The 24,591-nt window shown below is 43.2% G+C and overlaps 1 protein-coding gene across 1 annotated transcript in view; it reads left to right on the forward strand.

The window, feature by feature from the left end:
• Positions 1–24,147, forward strand: part of pgm2l1 (phosphoglucomutase 2-like 1) — a 131,431-nt gene extending 107,284 nt beyond the window's left edge. The window contains exons 10-14 of the mRNA XM_080197739.1: positions 2,532–2,625; positions 9,357–9,486; positions 11,958–12,147; positions 18,908–19,041; positions 22,974–24,147. Of these exons, the coding sequence (XP_080053865.1) occupies positions 2,532–2,625; positions 9,357–9,486; positions 11,958–12,147; positions 18,908–19,041; positions 22,974–23,073 (648 nt within the window). The 3' untranslated portion in view covers positions 23,074–24,147. The remainder of the gene's footprint in view (positions 1–2,531; positions 2,626–9,356; positions 9,487–11,957; positions 12,148–18,907; positions 19,042–22,973) is intronic.
• Positions 24,148–24,591: the final 444 nt, after the last annotated feature.

A 24,591-nucleotide genomic window follows, 5' to 3' on the forward strand; every position in this document is an offset into this window, starting at 1 on the left:
AGGGCAGAGCCTCAAAATAAGTTGCGGGGGGTCAGTTTAGAACAGAGTTGAGGAGGAACTTCTTCTCGCAGAGGGTAGTGAACCTCTGGAATTCTCTGCCCATTGAAGTGATGGGAGGCTACCTCGTTGAATATGTTTAAGTCATGGATAGATAGATTTCTGATCGATAAGGGAATTAAGAGTTATGGGGAGCAGGCGGGTAAGTGGAACTGATCCACGTCAGATCAGCCATGATCTTATTAAATGGCTGGGCAGGCTTGAGGGGCTAGATGGCCTACTCCTGCTCCTATTTCTAATGTTCTTGAGTTCCATGCCATTATGGAGTCTCGAGGAGGAAAGTACTGATTTAAAAATAAATATGAGGTGTCTGGTTGACACTGCAAGTGCACAAAATGACAGCTCTTGGAATTAGATTTTGTAAATTGATTAAACAGTTCACTAAAAATCAAACTTGTAAATTCTTAAAATATTCAATCTCAGAATACCCAAGACTCTGAAGCAGTCAGTGGAAATAAGTGGTGACAAAGTGCTTGTATTTTGGTGAAGACCAAAATTAGCTGGTATATCATCTCTCCTACATATGACAAGCAACAAGCATATTAGATGGTGAATTCTGAGTTCAGAAACATGGTGTTGGGTATATGGACTATGCCAATCATCACAGCATTTGTTTTCCTTTCCCCTGTTTACAGAATGAGGGAAAATGAGACACTGGCAATAGAGTAACTATAATAGCCCTCTGTTTCAGCCTTATTATTTTTCCTAGGCCCAACCATCACCAATTGTTTAATCAATGACCTTCCCTCTAACATGGGATGGGTTGGATGGGGTTGAGAGTTCTGTCAACCACAGTGGATGAAAAACCACATTGAGGAAGAAGGAAGACATAACGGCAACACTATTTTAGAAAGTAGCATCATCAGAACAGATGCAGCGGAGGTAAAGAAACTGAGAGAATGGGATGGAGTCCTTTATAGGATGTGGGATGTGAAGAGCTGTAGTCAAGGTAGTTGTGGGAGTCAGTGGTCTTGTAATGGATACCGGTGGACAGTTTATTACAATAAGAAGTCTCACAATACCAGGTTAAAGTCCAACAGGTTTATTTGTTAGCACAAGCTTTTGGAGTACTGCCCCTTCATCAGGTGAGTGGGAGTTGTGTTCACAAACAGGGCATATATAAACACAAACTCAATTTACAAGATAATGGTTGGAATATGAGTCTTTACAGGTAATCAAGTCTTAAAGGTATGGACAATGTGAGTGGAGAGAGGTTTAAGCACACATTAAAGAGATGTGTATTGTCTTCAGCCAATGAGATTTTGCAAGCCCAGGCAAATCGTGGCAGTTACAGATAGTGTGACATGAACCCAAGATCCCAGTTGAGGCCATCCTCATGTATGTGAAACTTGGCTATCAGTTTCTGCTCAGCAATTTCTGCATTGCGTGTCGTGAAGGCCACCTTGGAGAACGCTTACCCGAAGATCAGAGACTGAATGCCTGTGACTGCTGAAGTGTTCCCCAACAGGAAGAGAATACTCCTGCCTCATGATTGTCGTAGCATCTGCATGGTCTCCCCAATGTACCATGCCTCGGGACATCCTTTCCTACAGCATATCAGGTAGACAATGTTGGCCGAGTCGCAAGAGTATGTACCGTGTACCCGGTGGATGGTGTTCTCACGTGAGATGATGCATCCATGTCGATGATCCAGCATGCCTTGCAGAGGTTGCTGTGGCAGGGTTGTGTGGTGTCATGGTCACTGTTCTCCTGAAAGCTGGGTAGTTTGCTGCAGACGATGGTCTGTTTGAGGTTGTGCAGTTGTTTGAAGGCAAGGAGTGGGGATGGCCTTGATGCCAAGGAAATTGGAAGCCATATTGATAAATTTTTCCAGGTCCAAATAAGATAAAGGAGTTATGGGCAGGGGTCGTAGTAGGACTGGGACAAGGAATGCTTCATATAACCTATAAAGACACGCACATAACTGGGACTCATGCAGGTGTCTATAGCTGCACCTTTTGTTTGGAGGAAATGATGCGTGTTTAAAGAGGAGAGTGGTGGTGGATGGGGATTATTCGGACCACTGTTTGAGGAAGAAGCAAAGAGCTTTGGGAAATGGAGGTGTAAAGGGATTGGGCACCCATGGTGAGGAGGAAGCATTTGGGTCAGGGAAGCGGAAATTGTTGATATGGCATAGGGCATCGAGGAATCCGCGGATATTGGTGGGAAGGGACTGGACAAGAGGAGAGAGAATGAAAGAACTGGTACAGATATGATAGACTGACTGACTTTCTATACTGTATCATTCTCTGATTGCAAGTCTTAATAACCCATGTTAAAGAAACAGGAATATGATCACTTTTCAAAGTTTTTACTAAAGCGTGATATTAAAGGTTGCACAGGACATCCAGCATTGACCAAGTAAAAAGGAAAGACACCAGCCCTTGCTATTCATGTCTGTTATACTCTCAATCCACCGCAGCTTTTTTAATACATTTAGCTGCTAACTGTAATACATACATGTTCTGTTTCAGGAAACTTTGCCAGGGTTTAAATGGATTGGAAATCGAATTGATGAGCTCCTGCAAAGTGGGAAAGAAGTGCTCTTTTCATTTGAAGAATCCATTGGTATGCAATGCTCTGTACTTTTCTCTCTCTTCTGGTTTGGCCTTATGTTAGAGGGAAGACTCATTGTTTCCAGACTTGCTGCAATTAAATACAAGTGAGTTAGAAGGCTAGGATGCATAGAATCCCTACAGTACAGAAAGAGTCATTCAGCCCATCGAGTCTGTACTGATCACTATCCCACCCAGGCCCTATTCCCCCCAGGCCCTATCCCCATAACCCCATGCATTTACCCTAGCTAGTCCCCCTTACACTAAGGGGCAATTTAGCATGGCCAATCCACCTAATCCGCACATCTTTAGAGTATGAGGAGAACCCGGAGGAAACCCACAGAGATACGGGGTGAATGTGCAGACTCCGCACAGATAGTGACCCAAGCCAGAATCGAACCTGGGTCCCTGACGCTGTGAAGCAGCAGTGCTAACCACTGTGCCACCGTGCCACCCCACATTCAGTTCTGCAGAAGCAATCATGTGCAAAAGAAGAGATATTATAAACAGCAGCTAAGCTTCAGGATTATGTCACTGCCGTGAAAGTGCTGCTGACCATTATAAATGTATGTGGTCTGACTGAAAATTTTTGCATTTAAACTCATCCCTTGCCCCTATGCATGTGCCCCTTGCCTCCACATCAGTAAGGATGAGGGGTTCCCTTCCCTAAAGGACATTATTCCTTTACAAAAACTGAAGATGCTGGAAAATCTCAGCAGGTCTGACAACATCTGTAGAAAGAAGAGAGCCAATGTTTCGAGTCAGGGTGACCCTTCATCAGACTTTTTTTTAAGGTGCAGGTCTCTGGCGAAGGGTCATCTAGACTCAACATTGGCTCTATTCTCTCTCCACTGATGCTGTCAGACCTGCTGAGATTTTTCAGCATTTTCTGTTCTTGTTTCAGATTCCAACATCCACAGTATTTTGCTGTTATTACTTTACATTCAGGTTCACTCGAGTACAATTCATGAGAGGGCGCAGGAGGAGATGGACCTCAGTATATATCTGCATAAATTATTGAAAGTGGCAGGACAGGTTGAGAGAACAGTTAATAAGTCGTACAATTTCCTAGGCTTTATTAATAGAGGCATAGAGTGCAAGAGCAAGGAGATTATTTTAAATTTGTTTAAAAATTGGGTTGTCCTCAGCTGGAGTACTGCTTCCAGTTTGGAACTGTTTTCCTTGGCGGGTAGAAGGTTAAAAGGCAAATTGATAGAGGTGTCCAAAATAATGAGGGATCTGGACACTGTAGATGGGAGAAACTGTTCCCACTGATGGAAGGATCTAGAACTAGAGGCCATAGATTTAAGGTAATTGGCAAAAGAAGCAATGGAGACTTGAGGAAAGATTTTACACTCAGTGAATAGTTAAGAAATAGAATGCCCTCCCTAAGATTTTAGTGGAGATGGATTCAACTAAGGCTTTCAAGAGACAATTAGATTATTACAGTATCTGAAAAGGCCATGATGTGGAGTTGGACTGGGGTGGGCACAGTAAGTAGTCTCACAACACCAGGTTAAAGTCCAACAGGTTTATTTGGTAGCACGAGCGTTCGGTGCACTGCTCCTTCATCAGGTAGCTCGTGCTACCAAATAAACCTGTTGGACTTTAACTTGGTGTTGTGAGACTACTAACAGTATCTGAAAAGGAGGAGTGTGCAGGGTTGCAGAAATGCAGGAAACGGCACTAGGTAAATTGCTCATTGAGATCTGGAGCCAACACAATGGGCAGAAAGGTCTAACAATTCTGAGATGCAGTGATTACTTAGGGTTTTACAAAAATCAAATAGCTTTGTGGCCACTTTTACTGATTCCAGCTTTTTATTTCTAATTTTTAAAAACTAAATTTAAATTCAATGATCAAACATGGTGGGAATTGAACTTGATTGTCTGTGGATTATTAGTCCATTAACATAAGCGTCACACTACTGTACCATTAAATGTCAGATATAGATAAACAATTATGAAATAATAACGTCCCTTTCAGAGCTTTTAATGTCATTGATGTTGGACGTAGAATGTAATGTGATGATACTGTGCTTTTAAGAAATGTATTTTAATCATATTTCCTTGCAGGTTTTTTTCAAGCAGCTCTCAGCATTTTATTTTGGCATTGTTTTGTCTGTAACCGCTGTCCTGTGAAGGTCACTGAAGCAACAAAATAGACATAATGTGTATTTTTAATCTGGCCTAATGCAGTGACCTGGATTTTATGATTCTTTTGGAATTGCTTGATGGAGCATAGTTGACAGGTCAGGGGATGCCTGGGGACAGTTTTTCCTTCAAAGTCCAAGGTTTTAGTTACATTTTTCTCAGGTGTGTTTGGACATGATACAGAAAGCACTGTCTCTTATTTCTCCTCTCTCCAGAGTTGGAAAATTCTGCTGTCTGTGAGTTGCTGTTAGAAACTGGTGGAGGCAGACAGTGTCTCTGTCTCCCTTCAAGTGTTTTTGAAAGGTCCCAGAACTGGGAAGCCTCAGGGTTTTAATCCAGTGTTCAAAGGACCAATTCGCAGCAGGTGTTTAAAAAGCTGCAAAATCTAGCGTAACGTGAGCGCACTTGCTTTTTGTGCCAAGTCTAGAATGGGGTGTATGTTTGTGGGATTTGATTTTTGAAATTGGTAGAAGTTATGCTCAGTGTTTTTATATTTTAACTATGATCTTAAATAAACTTTGTTTGATAGAGGCTTCCTGGTGGGTCACCTAAATCATACCTGTAGTGAAACACCTTATGCTCACCAATGCCAAATTCTGGCCTTGATCTTGACAGTAAGCCTAGCTCAGATGAGCAATTCTTCATTCCTATTCATAGCAAGTTTACAGCATAGAAACAGGCCCTTTGGCTCAACTTGTCCATACTGCTCAGTTCTTACCATTAAACTAGTTCTAATTGCCACATTTGGCCTATATTACTCTATACCAATCTACCCATCCATGTAAATGTCTAAATGCTTTTTGAAAGACAAAATAGTGCTCGCCTCGGCTACTATCTCTGGCAGCTCACTCCAGACACACACCACCCTCTGTGTGAAAAAATTGCCTCTCTGGACTCTTTTGTATCTCTCCCATCTCACCTTAAACCTATGCTGTATAGTTTCAGACTCCCCTACCTTTGGGAAAAGATGCAGACTGTCTACTTTATCTATATCTCTCATTATTTTATAGACCTCTTTAAGATCACCCCTAAGTTTCCTATGCTCCAGGGAAAAAAATCCCAGTCTATCCAGCCTCTCTCCATATAACTTAAACCATCAAGTCCCGGTAGCATTCTAATAAATCTTTTTTGCACTCTTTCTAATTTAATAATATCCTTTCTATAATAAGGCGACCAGAACTGTACAAATATTCCAAGTGTGGCCTTACCAATGTCTTGTACAACTTCAACAAGGTGTCCCAACTCCTGTATTCAACGTTCTGAACAATGAAACCAAGCATGCCAAATGCTTTCTTCACCATCTTGTCCACCTATGACTCCAATTTCAAGGAGTCACAGATGAACAAGGTGAATGTTGCCAATGTTGTTCCTTTGTTTAAGGAGGGTAGCAAGAATAATTCAAGTAATTACAGGCCAGTAAGCCTTACATCAGTAGTAGGGAAATTACTGGAGAGGATTCTTTGAGACAGGATTTATTCCCGTTTGGAAATAACAGGACGTATTAGTGAGAGGCAACATAGTTTTGGGAAGTGATGGTCATGTCTCACTAACTTGATCAAGTTTTTTGAGGAAGTGACGAAGATGATTGAGGACAGGGCAGTAGATCATGTCTACATGGACTTCAGTAAGGCGTTTGACAAGGTCTGTCATGGTGGACTGGTACAGAAGGTGAAGTCGCATGGGATCAGAGGTGAGCTGACAAGGTGGATACTAAACTGACTTGGTCAAAGAAGACAGAGGATAGCAGTGGAACGGTACATTTCTGAATGGAGAGCTGTGACAAGTGGCGTTCCTCAGGGATCAGTGCTGGGGCCTTTGCAATATATATGTAAATGATTTAGAGGAAAATGTAACTATTAAGTTTGTGGATAACACAAAGGTTGGTGGATTTGCAAATAGCGATGAGGACCATCAGAGGATACAGCAGGATATAGATCAGTTGGAGACTTGGGCAGAGAGGTGGCAGATGGAGTTTAATCTAGACAAATGTGAGGTAATGCATCGGAAGGTCCAATACAGATAGGAAATATTCAGTAAATGGCAGAACCCTTAAGAGTATTGATAGGCAAAGGGATCTGGGTGTATAGGTACACAGATCACTGAAAGTGGCAATGCAGGTGGAGAAGGTAGTCAAGAAGGCATATGACATGTTTGCCTTCTTCAGCTGGGGCATTGAGTTTAAAAATTGGCAAGCAATGTTGCAGCTTTATAGAACCTTAGTTAGGCTGCAGCTGGAATATGGTGTTCAATTCTGGAGAGGGAACAGAAAAGATTTACCAGGAAGTTGCCTGGTTTGGAGGGCATCAGCTATGAGGAGAGGTTGGAGAAACTTGGTTTGTTCTCACTGGAACGACAGAGGTTGAAGGGTGACCTGATAGAAGTCTACAAGATTGAGAGGCAAGGCCAGAGTGGATAGTCAAAAACTTTCTCCCAGGGTGGAAAAGTCAATTACTAGGGGGCGTAGGTTTAAGGTACGAGGGGCAAGGTTTAAAGGAGATACACGAGGCAGATTTTTTACACAGAGGGTGGTGGGTGCTTGGAACTCTTTGCCAGGGGAGTTAGTGGAAGCAGATATGATAGTGACTTTTAAAGGGAATCTTGACAAATACATGAATGGGATGGGAATAGAGGGATATGGTCTCGGGAAGGGTAGGGAGTTTTAGTTAAGGCGGGCAACATCTTTGGTGCAGGTTTGGAGGGCCGAAGGACCTGTTCCTGTGCTGTAATTTTCTTTGTTCTTCGAGCTATGAACCTGTACCCCTAGATCTCTTTGTTCTATAAATTTCCTCAATGCCTGATCATTAATTGAGTTAGTCCTGCCCTGATTCGATCTACGAAAATGCATCACCTCGCATTTATCTAAATTAAACTCCATCTGCCATTCATCAGTCCATTGGCCCAATCGATCAAGATCCATTTGCAATTCTAGATAACCTTCTTCACTGTCCATCATGCCACCAATCTTGGTGTCATCTGCAAACTTACTAACCATGCCTCCTAAATTCTCATCCAAATCATGAATATAAAAGACAAGTAACAGTGGACCCAGCTCCGATCTTTGAGGCACATCGCTGGTCATAGGCCTCCAGCTGAAAAACAACCCTCTACAACCATCCTCTGTCTTCTGTCATCAAGCTAATTTTGCTTCCAATTGGCTACCTCACCCAGGATCCCATGAGATTTAACCTTGTGCAACAACCTACTAGGCAGTACCTTGTCAAAGACCTTGCTAAAGTCCATATGGACAAAGCTGACTGCACTGCCCTCATCTACCTCCTTGAAGGGGTAACCCTTCAAGAAATTCAATCAAATTTCTGAGATATGATTTTCCACTCACAAAGCCATGCTGACTGTTTCTAATCAGATCTTACTTCTCTAAATGCCTGTAGATCCTGTCTCAGAATAACTTATAACAACTTACCCACCACTCACTAACCTGTAGTTCCTGGTCTTTTCCCTGCAGCCCTTCTTAAACAAAAGCACAACATTTGCCACCCTCCAATCTTCAGGCACCTCACCTGTGGTTATTAATGATTCAAATATCTCTGCTTGGGGACTCACAAATTCCTTCCTAGCCTCCCACAACGTCCTGGGATATACTTCTTCAGGTCCCGGGGATTTATCTACCTTGATGCACTTCAAGACTTCCCAACACCACCACCTCTAATTTGGAGACACCTCAAGACATCACAATTTATTTCCCCAAGTTCCCTAACATCTATGCATTTCTCAACAGTAAATACTGAGGAGAAATATTCATTTAGGATCTCGCCCATCTCTTGTGAATCTGCACATAGATGACCTTGTTGATTCTTAAGAGGCCCCACTCTCTCCCTAGTTACTCTTCTGCTTTTTTATGTATTATGTATTTAATCTTGTTGCTTATCATTTAATTTGGATTTATGTACAGGTTGTCAAGTTTAGAATCTTCATGTGTTTGCTATGATTCCACCTAGAATCATAAATGCTTACAGCACGGAAAGAGGCTGTTGGACCACCAGTGGGAACATTTTCTTTCTATATACTCTGTCCACGCCACATATGATTTGAATATCTCTATCAAAGCTCCTCTCAACCTTCTGTCCTTCAAGGAGAACAGCCCCAGCTTCTCCAAACTATCTTCATAATTGTAATTCCTCAACTTGGAGCCATTCTTGTGAATCATTTCTGGCTGCTAATGCCTTCATGTCCTTCCTAAAGCATGGCACCCAGAACTGGACACAGTACTCCAGCTGAGGCTGAAGTAGTGTTTTATATAACTTCTCTACTTTTATACTCTATGCCTTTATTGATAATACCACTTACTTTATTAATCGCACTGTCATCTTCAATGATTTTTGCACAAATATACCCAGGTCCCTGTGCTTCTTCCACCGTCTGTAGAATTAGTTCCTTGTTTCATATTGTCTGTCTGCATTTTTCTGAAAAATGAATAATTTTATTCTTTTCTGCATTAAATTTCATGGGTAGCATTGGCCTGTCACTTTCTCTGATTGTTACTGGACGTGCTTTTTTTCTGCTTTCTCAGCCTGTGTTTCAGATTTGCATCATTCATACTTTTGATAAGTTTTTTTTGCTCTCAATCCCTCAGGATTTCTGTGTGGTACACTGTTGTTTGATAAGGATGGGGTGAGTGCTGCAGTAATAGTGGCAGAAATAGCAGCATATCTGGAAACCAGAGGCCTCACCATAACAGATCAACTGAACAACATTTACAGAACGTGAGTAGTACTTAATTGGTATTGAAGGAATGTGTGCTCTATGACCGAGGCCTTTTTTGTAACTGGGAGTTTTATGGTCCTTGACTCTTATCTGTGGGGGGTCTGCTAAATCAAGATCTGTGGTTTTATTGTGGTCATCCCTGTGTAATTGAGTTTAGCTGTTTGCAGCTTACGTGTTTTGCAAACTTGTGTGGTTATTAACCCTTTCATCAGTTCTTAACACACCTGTCTCTTACCATTTACAGGGTGTGGTGTTGCTGGCTAGACCAGCATTTATTGCCCATTCCAAATTGCCTTTGAGAAGTTAGTGGTGAACTGCCTTCTTGAACCACTGCAATTCCTGAGGTATAGGTACTGACTGTGCTGTGAGGGAAGACGTTCCAGGATCTTGTCCCAGCAACAAAAAAGGAACAGCAATTATGATTTCAAGTTAGAATGGTGAATGACTTAGAGGGGAGCTTCCAGTGATGGTGTTCCCAGGTATCTGCTGCTCTTGTCCTGCTAGAATAGATGATAATAGTCATGGATTTGGCAGGTGCTGCCTAAATTCCTGCAGTGCATCATGTAGATGGTACACACGGCTGCTTTTGTTTATCACTGGTGGAAGGAGTTAATGTTTGTGGAAGGAGTTAATGTTTGTGGAAGGGCTACCAGTCAAGAAGGCTGTTTTGCCCTGGATGATGGTGAGTTGAGTGTTGCTGGAGCTGCACTCATCCAGGCAAGTGAAGAGTATTCTATCATAGTCCTGACTTGTGCCTTGTAGATTGTGGATAGGGTTTGGGGAGTCATGAGGTGAGTTACTCACTAAAGGAGTCCTAGCCTTTGACCTGCATGGGGGGGGGGGGTCTTTTCGGGTCAAACCAAGTAAACAAACTCAGATTACATTAGGACAAGAAAAAGGGGGCGGCTCCCCAAAAGGAGGGGGAAACGGCCCGAACAGAAACAAAAAGTACAAAGGAAACTTAAGACACGTCAAATCAAAATGTGATTGTCAGGGTCTATAACACACCTCAGCCCCTGCGGTGCCCAACGGGCACGGAAGGCGCCGACTGTGCCCACAGACACCGCATGCTCCCTCTCCAGGGACACCCGGCTGCGAACGTAGCCGCGGTAGAGGGGCAGACAGTCGGGACAGATGGCCCCCCCCCGATCGCCTGCTGCCTGGACCTGTTGATGGCGCGTCTCGCCAGGCCCGGGAGCAGGTTCACGAGGAGATCGGCTTCCTTACCCTCCCCTCTCCGCACTGGGTATCTGACCTGCTTGGGTAATCAGAGTATTTATATAGCATTATAGAATCCTGCAGTGCAAAAGAAGGCCATTTGGCCCATTAAATCTGCACCAATCTCTGATAGAACATCTTATCCAGGCTCTATCACCATAACTTCATGTATTTATCCTGCTAATCCCCCTAACCTACACATCTTGGAACACCTAAGGAGCAATTTAGCATGGCCAATCAACCTAACCTGCGCATCTTTTGATTGTGAGAGGAAACCAGAGCACCCAAAGGAAACCTGTGCAGACATGGGGAGAATGTGCAAACTCTTCAGTCACCTAAAGTTGGAATTGAACCCAGATCCCTGACGCTCTGAGGCAGCAGTGCTAACACAGTGCCGTCCAGTTCTGTTTCAGATCAATGGTAACCTGCATGATATAAATAGTGGGGGATTCAGTAATGGTAATGCTACGGAATTTCAAGGCGTGATGGTTAGGTACCCTTTTAATGAAGATAGTCATTACCTGCACTTGTGTGGTGTGAATGTTACTTGCCACTTGTCAGCCCAGGCCCAGATGTTGTCCTGGTCTTACTGTATTTGGGGCACGGACAGCTTCAATATCTGGGTAGTGATGGACATTGTGTAGTCATCAGCGAACATCCCCACTTCTGTCCATACAATGGAAGGAAGATCTGATGAAGCAGCCAAAGATGTTTGGGCCAAGGACTGGTTTGTCTGTTGCCTTCACACTACATTGCTTTTGGAAACTCTGGCCTTTCATTCCAGCACCAACCCAGACTGATAGGATGAATGTTCTTCTGTCTGCTGGCTAGAAGGATCCCACCTGAAATAAGTGGGGTTCAATTTCCAGTGCAACGCAGCTGCACTGTTAAATCTTCCTTGGGTTCAACAATGATTTGTGCTGAAGTATGCTGGTTTGGAGAAAGCACCAGATCGAGGGAGGTGAAATATATAACAGCGAGGGAGATAGAATATACAACACTGGTAAAGTAGGAAGTGCTCTGATGGGGATAAAACAGATTCGTATGTAAAGTGGAGAAGGAGCAGGGCTTTTTTTTTTGAGGGTACATATTGTGGATTCTGGATGCCTGTCGTAGAGAGTGTTCCAAACCCAATACCAAAATGAAATCAAGAAAGTGGGTACATAAAAGCTGTTATTACAGGTTTGTTACTTGCACTCTGAAGGCATTTAAGTTGCTAACTGAATGTTGGAATTCGCTGCCCTGTATTTAGGTATGGTTATCACATCTCAAAGACTTCCTACTTTAAATGCTACGACCCTGCTACAATTAAGAAAATATTTGATCGACTTCGAAACTATGAAAAAGAAAGTCAGTATCCGGATCACTGTGGATCATTTGAAATTTTGCACATAAGAGATGTAACTACTGGATACGACAGCAGCCAGCCAAACAGGAAGTCGGTAAGTTTAAACATTGATTTTTCCTTCACCTATGAACTGTTTAAAAGCAGGAATTTAAATTAGCATTAAATTGTTCAAGATAGGATGGCACATAATCCCAAAGGCCCAGGATGACATTGAGCTACAGTTCCATTGGTACTGGCAGCTCGATGGTACCTTACATTTGTATGAATTTAAATCAGCGAGACGAGAGATCTCTAGAATGATGTGAATGTTTTACTTTGTTTTTAGCCTGGTATACTTCATTAATTTTACTAAATCATGGCAATAACAGAATGGATTGCTAGCTAGCTACGAAACAAAAAATGGGGGAAATGGCAGAAGGAGGGCAGTGGTGTTCTACAAGTTTCACTGCTGGGACCAAGCTCATTATTAAGCTTATTTGTTAATGGTTTAAAGTTTACTTATTAGTGTCACAAGTAGCTTTACATTAACAATGAAGTTACTCTGAAAATCCTCTAGTCGCCACACTCTAGCACACGTTTGGGTACACTGAGGGAGAATTTAGCATGATCGATGCACCTAACCAGCACATCTTTGGGCTGTGGGAGGAATATGGAGCACCCATAGGGAACCCATGGGTAGAACGTACAAACTCCAGAGAGACAGTGACCCAAGCTGAATATCAAACCCAGGTCCCTGGTGCTGTTAGGCAGCAGTGCTAACCACTATGCCACCATGCCGCTCCTTTGACTTTGGAAACAAAAACATAATGTGTAATTTACATCACATGATGGGTCCAGCAGTTGATAGGCAACACCAACGAGGGCTTCGATTAAAAATACTCATTACTAAACTTGCAGAATAATTGTGAGGGGATTATGTTTTGGTCAAAATAACAAAGAGGTCACATATTCTGTGAAAAATAAGTATCTTAAAGGAGCAAAGGGATTTGGGAGTGCAAATGGACAAATCATTAGAAGTGATGAAGCACGTTAATAAGGATGTTTTAAAAGCAAACTAACACTGCTTTCAGGATGGTACGGAAAAGTAGCCTTGATTGGACCACACAAATGTACTGTTCTTCTTGCCATAGAAAGAATACAGAAGGACTGGGAAGGATTGAGAAAAGATTTTTGAGGATAAAACCAGAACTACAAGGTCAGGAAAGATTGGAACAGATTAAGTCTGCTATTTTCCCTTTTTAAAGTGAAAGCTGTGAGGGTGACCTAATAGCGGTTTTAAAAGTTATGACAGTTTTTGATAGAATGGAAAGGTTTAAAAATCAACAAAGAATGACTAAGAAGTTGATAAAGAAAGGAAGGATAGACTATGAAGCTAAACTAGCACTAAATATAAAAAAGGACAGTAAGAGTTTTTACAAATATATAAAGAGGAGGAGGCTGGCTAGGGTGAATGTTGGACCCTTAGAGGATGAAGGGGGGATTTAGTGGTGGGAGATGAGGAAATGGCTGAGGCTTTAAATAAATTTTTTGCCTCGGTCTTCACGGAGAAGGACGCGAATAGTTTGCCGGATATTAAAAATAGAAGGATAGTAGGAGTTGAGGGCCTGAATGCGATTACTGTCACTAGAGAGGTAGTGCTTGATAGACTAACGGGACTGATGGTGGACAAGTCCCCAGGACCGGATGGAATGCATCCCAGGGTTCTGAAGGAAATGGCAGAGGTGATAGTGGATGCCTTAGTGATTATTTACCAAAATTCGCTGGATTCCGGGGACGTGCCGGAAGATTGGAAAACGGCTAATGTTATGCCGCTGTTTAAAAAAGGTAGCAGACAAAAGGCAGGTAATTATATGCCGGTTAGTTTAACGTCTGTAGTTGGAAAAATGCTTGAATCTGTCATCAAAGAAGAAATAGCGAGGCACCTGGAAAGGAAAGGTTTGATAGAACAGATGCAGCACAGATTCGTTAAGGGGAGGTTGTGTTTGACGAATTTATTGGATATCTATGAGGATGTGATTAGTGCGGTAGACAGAGGGGAACCGGTGGATGTGGTGTTTTTAGATTTTCAAAAGGCCTTTGATAAGGTGCCTCACAAAAGGCTGCTACAGATGGTTAGGGTGCATGGAGTTGGGGGTAAGGTGTTAGCATGGATAGAGGATTAGTTGTCTAATAGGAGGCAGAGAGTTGGTATCAATGGGTGCTATTCTGATTGGCAGTTGGTGACTAGTGGAGTGCCGCAGGGATCGGTGCTGGGGCCTCAACTATTTACCATTTATATAAATGATCTGGAGGAGGGGGCTGAGTGTAGGGTGACGAAATTTGCTGATGACACGAAGATGAGTGGCAAAGCAAATTGCGTGGAGGGTGTGGAAAGTCTGCAGAGGGATCTGGATAGGCTGAGCGAATGGGTGAGGACCTGGCAGATGGAGTACAATGTTAGCAAGTGTGAGGTTATCCACTTTGGCAGAAATGATAGTTGGAGGGATTACTATTTAAAGGGTGAAAAGCTGCAGCATGCTACGGTGCAGAGGGACCTGGGGGTCCTTGTGCATGAGTCGCAAAAACCCAGTCTGCAGGTGCAGCAGGTGATCAAGAAGGCGAATGGAATGCTGGCCTTTATAGCGAGGGGGATAGAATATAAAAGCAGGGAGGTCTTGCTGCAACTGTACAGGGCACTGGTGAGGCCACAGCTGGAGTACTGTGTGCAGTTTTGGTCGCCGCGCTTGCGCAAGGATATTTTGGCCTTGGAGGGAGTGCAGAGGATGTTCGCTAGGCTGATACCAGAGATGAGGGGGTTGGACTATGAAGAGAGACTAAACAGACTGGTTCTGTACTCGTTGGAGTTTAGAAGGATGAGGGGGGGATCTTATAGAGACGTATAAGATAATGAAGGGGATGGATAGAGTAGAGGTAGAGAGATTCTTCCCGCTTAGAAAGGATAGCAGGACTAGAGGGCACAGCCTCAAGATAAGTGGGGGTGCAGTTTAGATCGGAGTTGAGGAGGAACTTCTTCACTCAAAGGGTGGTGAATCTCTGGAATTCTCTGCCCGTTGAAGTGGTGGAGGCTACCTCGCTAAATATATTTAAGTCACGGGTAGATAGGTTTTTGACAGACAGGGGAATTAAGGGTTATGGGGAGAAAGCGGGAAAGTGGAACTAATCCACTTCAGATCAGCCATGATCTTACTGAATGGCGGGGCAGGCTCGAAGGGCTAGATGGCCTACTCCTGCTCCTATTTCTTATGTTCTTATAAGTGTGTTTCTAATGTGAGAAACTGCAATAGGCCATCAATATAAGATAATCACCAAGAAATCTTGGTCTCCTTCTGATGCCAGTGTTCAGCCAATATGGTTCACACCATGTGAAATCAAGAAATGGCTGGAGATAATAGATCCTGCAAAATCTATGGACCCTGGCAATATTCTGGCAATAGTACTGAAGACTTGCTGCGTCCCTAGACAAGCTGTTCCAGTACAGCTACAACATCAGCATCTTCCCAGCAATGTGAAAAATTGTCCAAGGTATGTCCTTGCACACAAGAAACAGGACAAATCCAAACTGGCCAATCACCGCCCTATCAGTTCACTCTCGATTGTCAGTAAGATGATGGAAGGGGTCATCAACAGTGCTATCATGCAGCACTTACTCAGCAATAACTGATGCTCAGTTTGGATTCTGCCAAGGTCACTCAGTTCCTGACCTCATTATAACCATGATTCACACATGGACAGAAGAGCTAAAGTCAAGAGGTAAAGTGTGAGTGACTGCCCTTGACATCAAGGCAGCATTTGACTAAGTATAGAACAAAATTGCTCTGGCAAAATTGGAATCTATGGGAATCAGAGGGAAAACTCCATTTGTTGGTGTCATACCAAGCAGAAAGGAAGATGGTTGTCATTGTTACAGGTCAATCATGTCAGTTCCAGGACTCTCTGCAGAAGTTCCTTAGGACCATCTTCACCTTCCTTCCATCATAAGATCAGAGATAGGGATTGTGCATTCATCAGCAAATATGTTAGCACCATTCATGACTTGTCAGATACTGAAGCAGCCCATGCCCAAATATAAAAAAGCCTCTGAAATATCCATGCTTGGGCTGACAAGCAACAAATAACATTCATACCACATATGTGCCAAGCAATGACCATCTCCAAGATGAGAGAATCTAACCAATACCCCTTGACATTCAATGGCATTATCATTGCTGAATATCCCAGTATCAACATCCTGGGGTTCCACTGACCAGAAACTTAAATGGACTAGCCCTGTAAGTACTGTGGTTATCAGAGCAGGTCACAAACTAGGAGTCCTGCAGCGAGTATGAGTGCAGCTCCAACAATATTCAAGAACCTTGACTCAATCCAAGACAAAGCAGACCACTGGATTGGCACCACATTCACTCCCTCCACCACCGATGCACGGTGGTAGCAGTGTGTACCATCTAGAAGATGCATTGTAAGAACTCCACAAGTCTCCTTAGGCAGCACCTTCAGCCCATGGCTGCTACTATCTAGAAGAACAAGGACAGCAGATATGTGGGAATGCCCCTAACAGCACTGTCAGAGTTCCTACACTATGTGAACTGTAGCAGTTCAATAAGTTTACCTCGCCATCTCCTCTCAAGAGCAAATAGGAATGGGCAATACCCACATCCTGTGAACAAATACTTTTAAAAATCCAATGGAGAATGTAGAACAAAGCTCTTTTGGTAAAGAGTAGTTAGAATGTGGCAGATAATATAATATATAAATATATAATATATATAATATATATATTATATATATAATATATAATAAATATAATATATATATAAATAGATAATAAATATATAAAAAGGAAGAGGCTGGCTAGGGTGAATGTTGGTCCTTTAGAGGATAAGAAAGGGGACCTAGTGGTAGGGGATGGGGATATGGCTAAGGTATTGAATAACTTTTTTGTTTCTGTCTTCACGGAGGAGGACGTGAATAATTTGCCGGGTGTTAGCGATGGAAAGGTGGTAGGACTGGAGGGTCTTAATGACATTACTGTTACTAGAGAGGCGGTGCTCGACAGGCTGGAGGGGCTGATTGTGGACAAGTCGCCAGGACCGGATAGAATGCATCCGCGGGTTCTGAAAGAAATGGCAGAGGTGATAGTGGATGCCTTGGTGGTTATTTTCCAGACGTCGCTGGATTCCGGGGAAGTGCCGGATGATTGGAAAACGGCTAATGTTACGCCGTTGTTTAAGAAGGGTGCCAGGCAAAAGGCGGGGAATTATAGGCCGGTTAGTTTAACGTCTGTGGTAGGTAAAATGTTAGAATCTGTCATTAAGGAGGAAATTGCGAGGCATCTTGAAGGGAATTGCTTGATAGAGCAGACGCAGCACGGTTTCATTAAAGGGAAGTCGTGTCTGACAAATTTACTGGAGTTCTATGAGGATGTGTCTAGGGTGGTGGATAGAGGAGAGCTGGTGGATGTGGTCTTTCTAGATTTTCAGAAGGCATTTGACAAAGTGCCTCACAAGAGGTTATTGCAGAAGGTCGAGGGACATGGAGTTGGGGGTAGGGTGTTAGCGTGGATAGATGATTGGTTGTCAAATAGGAGGCAGAGAGTGGGGGTCAACGGGTGCTATTCGGATTGGCGGATGGTGACTAGTGGAGTGCCCCAGGGGTCGGTGCTGGGGCCTCAGCTTTTTACCATTTATATAGATGATCTGGAGGAGGGAACCGAGTGTAGAGTGTCGAAATTTGCTGATGACACCAAGATTGGGGGAATGGCAAATTGTGCGGAGGGTGTGGAGAGTCTGCAGAAGGATCTATATAGGCTGGGCAAATGGGCCAGGAAATGGCAAATGGAATTTAATGTTGGCAAGTGTGAGGTGGTCCACTTTGGTAGGAAGAATGGTAGGAAGGACTATTACTTACGGGGCGAAAAACTGCAGCAGGCGACAGTGCAGAGGGACCTCGGGGTCCTTGTGCATGAGTCACAAAAACCCAGCTTGCAGGTGCAGCAGGTGGTCAGGAAGGCAAATGGGATGCTGGCCTTCATAGCGAAAGGGATTAAATATAAAAGTAGGGAGGTCTTGCTGCGGCTATATAGGGCATTGGTGAGGCCGCAGCTGGAGTACTGTGTGCAGTTTTGGGCGCCGCACCTGCGCAAAGATATTTTGGCCTTGGAGGGAGTGCAGAGGAGGTTTACTAGGCTGATACCGGAGTTGAGGGGGTTGAGCTATGAGGAGAGGCTGAATAAACTGGGCTTGTACTCATTAGAGTTTAGAAGAATGAGGGGAGATCTCATTGAGACGTATAAGATGATGAATGGGATGGATAGGATAGAGGTGGAAAGACTCTTCCCGCTCAAAAAAGACAGTAGGACTAAGGGGCACAGCCTCAAGATAAAAGGGGGGCGGTTTAGAACGGAGTTGAGGAGGAACTTCTTCACTCAAAGGGTGGTGAATCTCTGGAATTCTCTGCCCGTTGAAGTGGTGGAGGCTGCCTCGCTAAATATTTTTAAGACGCGGGTTGATGGGTTTTTGATAAGAGAGGGGATTAAGGGTTATGGGGAGAGGGCGGGAAAGTGGAACTGAGCAGCGACAGATCAGCCATGATCTTATTGAATGGTGGGGCAGGCTCGAAGGGCTGGATGGCCTACTCCTGCTCCTATTTCTTATGTTCTTATGTTCTTATAATCTGGATTCATTTAAGGGGAGGGATAGAGGAAGGGGGATCAGAATTAGGCTGTTAAAGAGAGGAAAGAAAGGATGGGAGGAGCTTCAAGTGGAGCATGTGGCCTGTTTCTGTGCCATATCTTATTCTATAAAGTTTATAGATCCCTGGTTCTGCCAAACTAAAAGGTATTCTTTTCCCTATGACAGGTGCTGCCTATAAGTAGAAACAGTCAAATGATCACCTTCACCTTCCTGAATGGGTGCGTGGCCACTCTTCGGGTCAGTGGCACGGAGCCAAAGATCAAATACTACGCTGAGTTCTGTGCACCACCAGGTCAGAGGTTAGTGACACTGTGTTTGTGGTCTTGACTTGATCAGAACGATTGCCCTCATTTTTATTTTCTCATGACTCCCAACATAGGTTAAAATGCTGTATAAAACCTATTGGAATTTCCATAGAATCCCTGCAGTGCAGAAGGAGGCCATTTGGCCCATCGACTTTGCACCGACAACAATCCTACCCAGGTCCTAGCCCTGTAATCCCACATATTTACCTGGCTAATCCCTCTAGCCTACACATCCCAGGATACTAAGGGGCAATTTCGCATAGCCATGCACCTAACCCCCCCCCATCTTTGCACTGTGGGAGGAAACCAGAGCACCCGGAGGAAACCAACTCAGACACTGGGAGAACATGCAAATGGTGACCCAAGCCGGGAAACAAACCCAGGTCTCTGAAGCTGTGAAGCAGCAGTGCTAACCACTGTGCCATGGTGCCAGCAGAGTGGTTAGCACTGCTTCCTCACAATGCCAGGGACCGAGACTCACTTCTGGCTTCAGGTTACTGTGTTAATTCCACCCAGGGATTCTCCCATGTCTGCGTGGGTTTCTTCTAGGCGCTCTGGTTTCCTTCCACAATCCAAAGATGGGTGGTTAGGTGCATTGGCCATGCTAAATTACCCTTGATGTCCTGGAATGAGTAGCTTAGAGGAATTAGTAGGGTAAATATGTGGGGTTACGGGGATAGAGCCAAGGTGGGATTGTTGTCGGTACAGTCTCGATAGTCTAAATGGCCTCCTGCACTGTAGGGACTCTATGATGATTTCCAGGAATGGAGTGATGAGTGTTTACATAAAATTAATCTGATATCCTAAGGGGTTCATTATAAGAATGAAACTGAAAGGGTCCATTCAACCCTTAGCCAATTCTGCCATTCATCTAGATCATGGTTAGTCTTTTGCTCAACTTTAACATCACCATTGATCTAGATCAGTTGAAATGGTTGCCTAATAAAAATCTATTGATCTCAATCTTCAAAATTTCAATTGAGCTCCAGTAGCTGCAACCGATCAAACTGTTTCAAAGCTATTCCCTGATCTTAGCTTCTTTGTCCCCAAGCTCTCATTCCTGTTAAACTGATGAGTCTTTAAAATTATGAAAGTTTTTCATAGGGTAGACATAGAACTGCTGTTTCCACTTGCATCGTTGACCAGAACTAGAAGCCATAAATATAAGCAGCCATTAATAAGTTCACTAGGGAGTCCAGGAGAGTGTGAAACAAAGTTTAACTGAAGTGGATACGTACATTTGAAGGGAAGCTAGATAAGCATGAGGGAGAAAGGAGGATATGTTGATGAAGAGCATGGAAGCCATGGTGGAGCATGAAGACCAGCAAGGACCTATTTGGCTTAGTGGTCTGTTTCTGTGTTATAAATACCGTGAGATGCAAACTTTGATCCCACAACGTAAATCCATAAACTATTTTGGCATTGTCTTCACCACTCCATCATTCTTATCCCAATGGATGTTGGTCCCATTACTGTGAAAATAAGCAATGAAAAGGAAGCAACATGTAACCTGGAGTTAGAGATTCTGCTCCCTTTCCCTTTGGCTAGACAGCTTTTAGTTAGATTTCATGGGCTTTGCATGATCAGAAAAGTTACTTGTGCAGCATAAAATCCAGTTTTCCCCATTCCATCTATGCCAGTTCTCTGCTAAAGCAATCCAAAACTAATCTCACTTCCTCTGTGCACTCTCCTTAATGCTATGTGTCCTGTGCTTCAAATGTTAATATACTTTTCTCTGAGATGATGCAATACTCTCTGTCTCAATCACACCTGTTTTTAAAAATAAATCATATGCTCCATTAATCCAGTGTGAATAAATTTCTCCTATCTCCTCCATGACACACCAGAATATAAAAGTAGTGAAGTGTTGTTTTAAGTTTATTTATTAGTGTCACAGGTAGGCTCAGATTAACACTGCAACGAAGTTACTATGAAAATCCCCTAATTGCCACACTCAGCACCTGTTTGGGTACATTGAGGAAGAATTTTGCATGGTCAATGCACCTAACCCGTACATCTCTCAGATTATGGAAAAAAAACACAGCACCCGGAGGAAACCCACACAGATACGATGAGAACGTGCAAACTCCACACAGACAGTGACCCAAGCTGGGAATTGAACCCGGTCCCTGGTGCTGTGAGGCAGGAGTGCTAACCATTGTGTCACCATGTCACCATCGCTGCTTCTGTACAAAGCATTTCATGAGATCCCACTTAGAATATTGTGTACAGTTTTGGTTCCGTTACTTGAGGAGGGATGTAGTTGCAATAGAGGCAGTTCAGAGGAGGTTCACTGGAATGATTCCAGAAATGAGGTTTTTGACTTGCGAAGAGAGATTAGGGCTATACTCCCTGGAGTTTAGAAGAATGAACAAAAGTCTAATTGAGGTGTACAAAATGATGAGGGGAATTGACAAAGTAGACGTGGAGATGATGTTTCCTCTTGTGGGACAATCTAGAGCAAGAGGCCATAGTTTTAGGATGAGGGGCAGCAGATTTTAAACAGATGAGAAATTATTTCCCTCAAAGGGTCGTGAGTCTGTGGAATTCACTACCCCAGAGTGCGGTGGATGCTAGGACATCGAGTAAGGGCTTGAAGGGCTTTGGTGCACAGGCAAATAAGTGGAGCTGAGGCTGTGATTGTATTATGATTGACAGCCATGACTGTATTATGTCAACGTCAGCATGGATTTACAAAGGGGAAATCATGCTTGACAAATCTATTGGAATTCTTTGAGGATGTAACTAGCAGAGTTGACTGAGGAGAACCAGTGAATGTGGTTTATATAGACTTTAAGAAGGCTTTTGACAGGGTGACAGATTGCTACGTAAAATTAAAGCACCTGATTGCAGGTAATGTCTTGAGATGGATAGAAAGCTGGTTAGCAGATAGGAAGCAATGAGGTAATATAAATGGGTCTTTTTCTGATTGGTAGGCAGTGGCTAATGGGGTACTGCAATGACCTGTGCTGGGACCGTAACTGTTCGCATTATGGGGGTGATTCTCCCAGCTGCTGTGCTGCTGTAGCTCCCGCTGGACACTGCAGCCTCCCCGAGTCCCCCAGCTGAAGATTTTGAGCATCATCAGCTCCATGCCTAAAATCAGTGCAGAGCTGATTTCAATATTTAAATCATGATTTCCATGTCATTAGTGGAAGTTTCTATTAAATGGTGGAGTAGGCTTGAGGGGCTGAATTGCCTAGTCCTGCTCCTAGTTCTTATTCTTTAGTGACCATTTTAAGTGGATCACCCATCCCTCTGCCCACTAGGAGAAATAGTCTCTCTATTTATTGTATCAAAATACCAATTTTAAATCTCTTTTTTTCCTCCAGTGGATATTATCTCTGCTCATAATAATAATCTTCTTCCTTGGTTGAAAAGAAACTAAACTGTACACAATCTGCCTTTACTGTTCTTTTTAATAATGCAGTGCTCAAAGCTGCTCCTAGAACATAGAAAAACTACAGCACAAACAGGCCTTTCAGCCCACAAGTTGTGCCAATCATATCTCTACCTACTAGGCTTACCTATAACCCTCAATCCTACTAAGTCCCATGTACTCATTCGGAAGCCTCTATCGAACCTGCCTCCACCACCATCGCTGGCAGTGTTGTAAGTGTAGCTTAACCATTGAATATTCCAGCATCTGTAATATTTTGCCTTTATCCTTTATTCTTGTAGCCTTTGCTGCTGTTTATTAAAAGTGCTGTTCACCTCTTTATGGTTTTGTCTAACTGGTTTCATGCTTGAGAATTGTATGTTTGAGCCCTGGAGGACAACTTCATATTTTGAGCATATATTCCCAATTCTTTGTGTTTTTCTCCTCTCTATATTGTTTTGCTATTCACGAGCTTGCTCAGGACATGGTCAGGTTTACTGCTTGCATCTAGATTTAAAAGTAATTCCAGTTTGCTTTTTGTTTCCAGTGAGACAGCCTACCTGGTTGAAGAGCTCAACAAACTGATTGATGCAATGGTCAATGACTTCCTCGAGCCAGAGAAGAATTGTCTGATTGCTCGTGTTTAAATTGAGTCTGCAGTAGTAAACTGGTGTGTATGTGTGTGTGTCTCTGTCTGGTTCGGAACAAAGTGTGGAGCAAATGCCACTAGACCTGTTTACACTAAAAAGCTGGAAGGGAAGGTATTAAGGGTTATACAGAACTGATGTGCTTTGTGTGTGACAAAGAACAGCAACTTAAAACCCTGTGACGTTCTTGGAGAACAGCCAGCTTTAATCTGGAGAAGCTGTCTGTCTTGGTGGTTAGGAAGTTCTTGTCATTTTCTGTTACTGGGTGTGTGTTCATTCATTGGATGTAGCTGCTATTGTTTTCTAGAAACTTCAAGCAATCCAGTCCCACTAAATAGCCTGAGAGCAGGTTAATGTAATCAGTTTTTGCATCGCAAATGCCAAACACAACCCTATTATTGTCTCGCTGCGGAGATTAAGCTAAAAGTGCAGATTAATCTGGTACCATTATAAGCAATTAAGTAATGAAAGTTGTTCCATGATGTGATGCTCGGTCCACATGCAGAGAAAAAGATCAGTTTGGAACCCTTGTTTCTTGCTTACTATTTCTTTGATCCTTTTGTGAATTTGCAACAACATTTTACTCTGTAAACTGTAGCAGTGTTTGAATTAGAAATATGTACTGTTCTTCTGTACACGATTCTTAGTAAGACATTTTTTATTGCCTCCATGCCAGACACAGCAAAAGTGACCCTTTCTGCCTGTCTTGTCAAGAACTGTGTGGCCTGTATTTAGTTACTCCCAACAACTATGTCCCAGCAGCAGAACATTGTTGCCTCTTCACATCGTCTGCCTTAACTTTCCATTACTTAAAACAAATTTCACAGCAACTTGGCTGCCCATTAGTGAGAACAGTCAGCCCTTTGCCCAGTCCAAAAACAGATTCTGACTTTGTTTAAACACAAGACTGTGCCCATCTTCCATTTGCTCATGACTTAAACTGATTATGTTACATGTATATAACTATCTCACTGTGGACATAGCCTTTTGTATACCCCAGGATTGTGTAACAGACTTTATCTAGTCTTTAGATGCCATGTAAGAACTAGGACCAGGAGTAGACCATCTGTCCCACCCCCCCCCCCCCCCCCCCCCCCCCCACCAAGCTTGCTCCGCCATTCAATAAGATCATGGCTGATCTTTTTGTGGAATCAGCTCCACTTATCCGCCTGCTCACCATTCCCCTTAATTCCTTTACTGTTCAAAAATGTATCTATCCTATTGCTGGGAGGTCAGCTTGACACTGGCTGGTTAGTTGCTTTGTGCAAGAATGTGGCACTGTAAACAGCAGTGTTGACTCAGTGAACTATTGTTTCTAAAAAGCTGCTTTTTTGTATCTGTTTCCTGCTGTGAAATTGCACGCAAGTGAATGTCTGTGTATGAATAAGTGCATGTATCCATGAGTGCTTGTGTCCTTGTCAGTGGGTGAATGTGTGTCTATACAGTGAAGCTAGTTGTATTTGCAAGTGTGGATAGCTGTTGTGAGGATGTTTTAGTTGAGTGTGGGTGAGATTCTAG

The sequence above is a fragment of the Carcharhinus amblyrhynchos genome, chromosome 10 (assembly GCF_965287045.1).
Source record: "Carcharhinus amblyrhynchos chromosome 10, sCarAmb.v2.hapA, whole genome shotgun sequence".
Classification (NCBI taxonomy): Eukaryota; Metazoa; Chordata; class Chondrichthyes; order Carcharhiniformes; family Carcharhinidae; genus Carcharhinus; species Carcharhinus amblyrhynchos.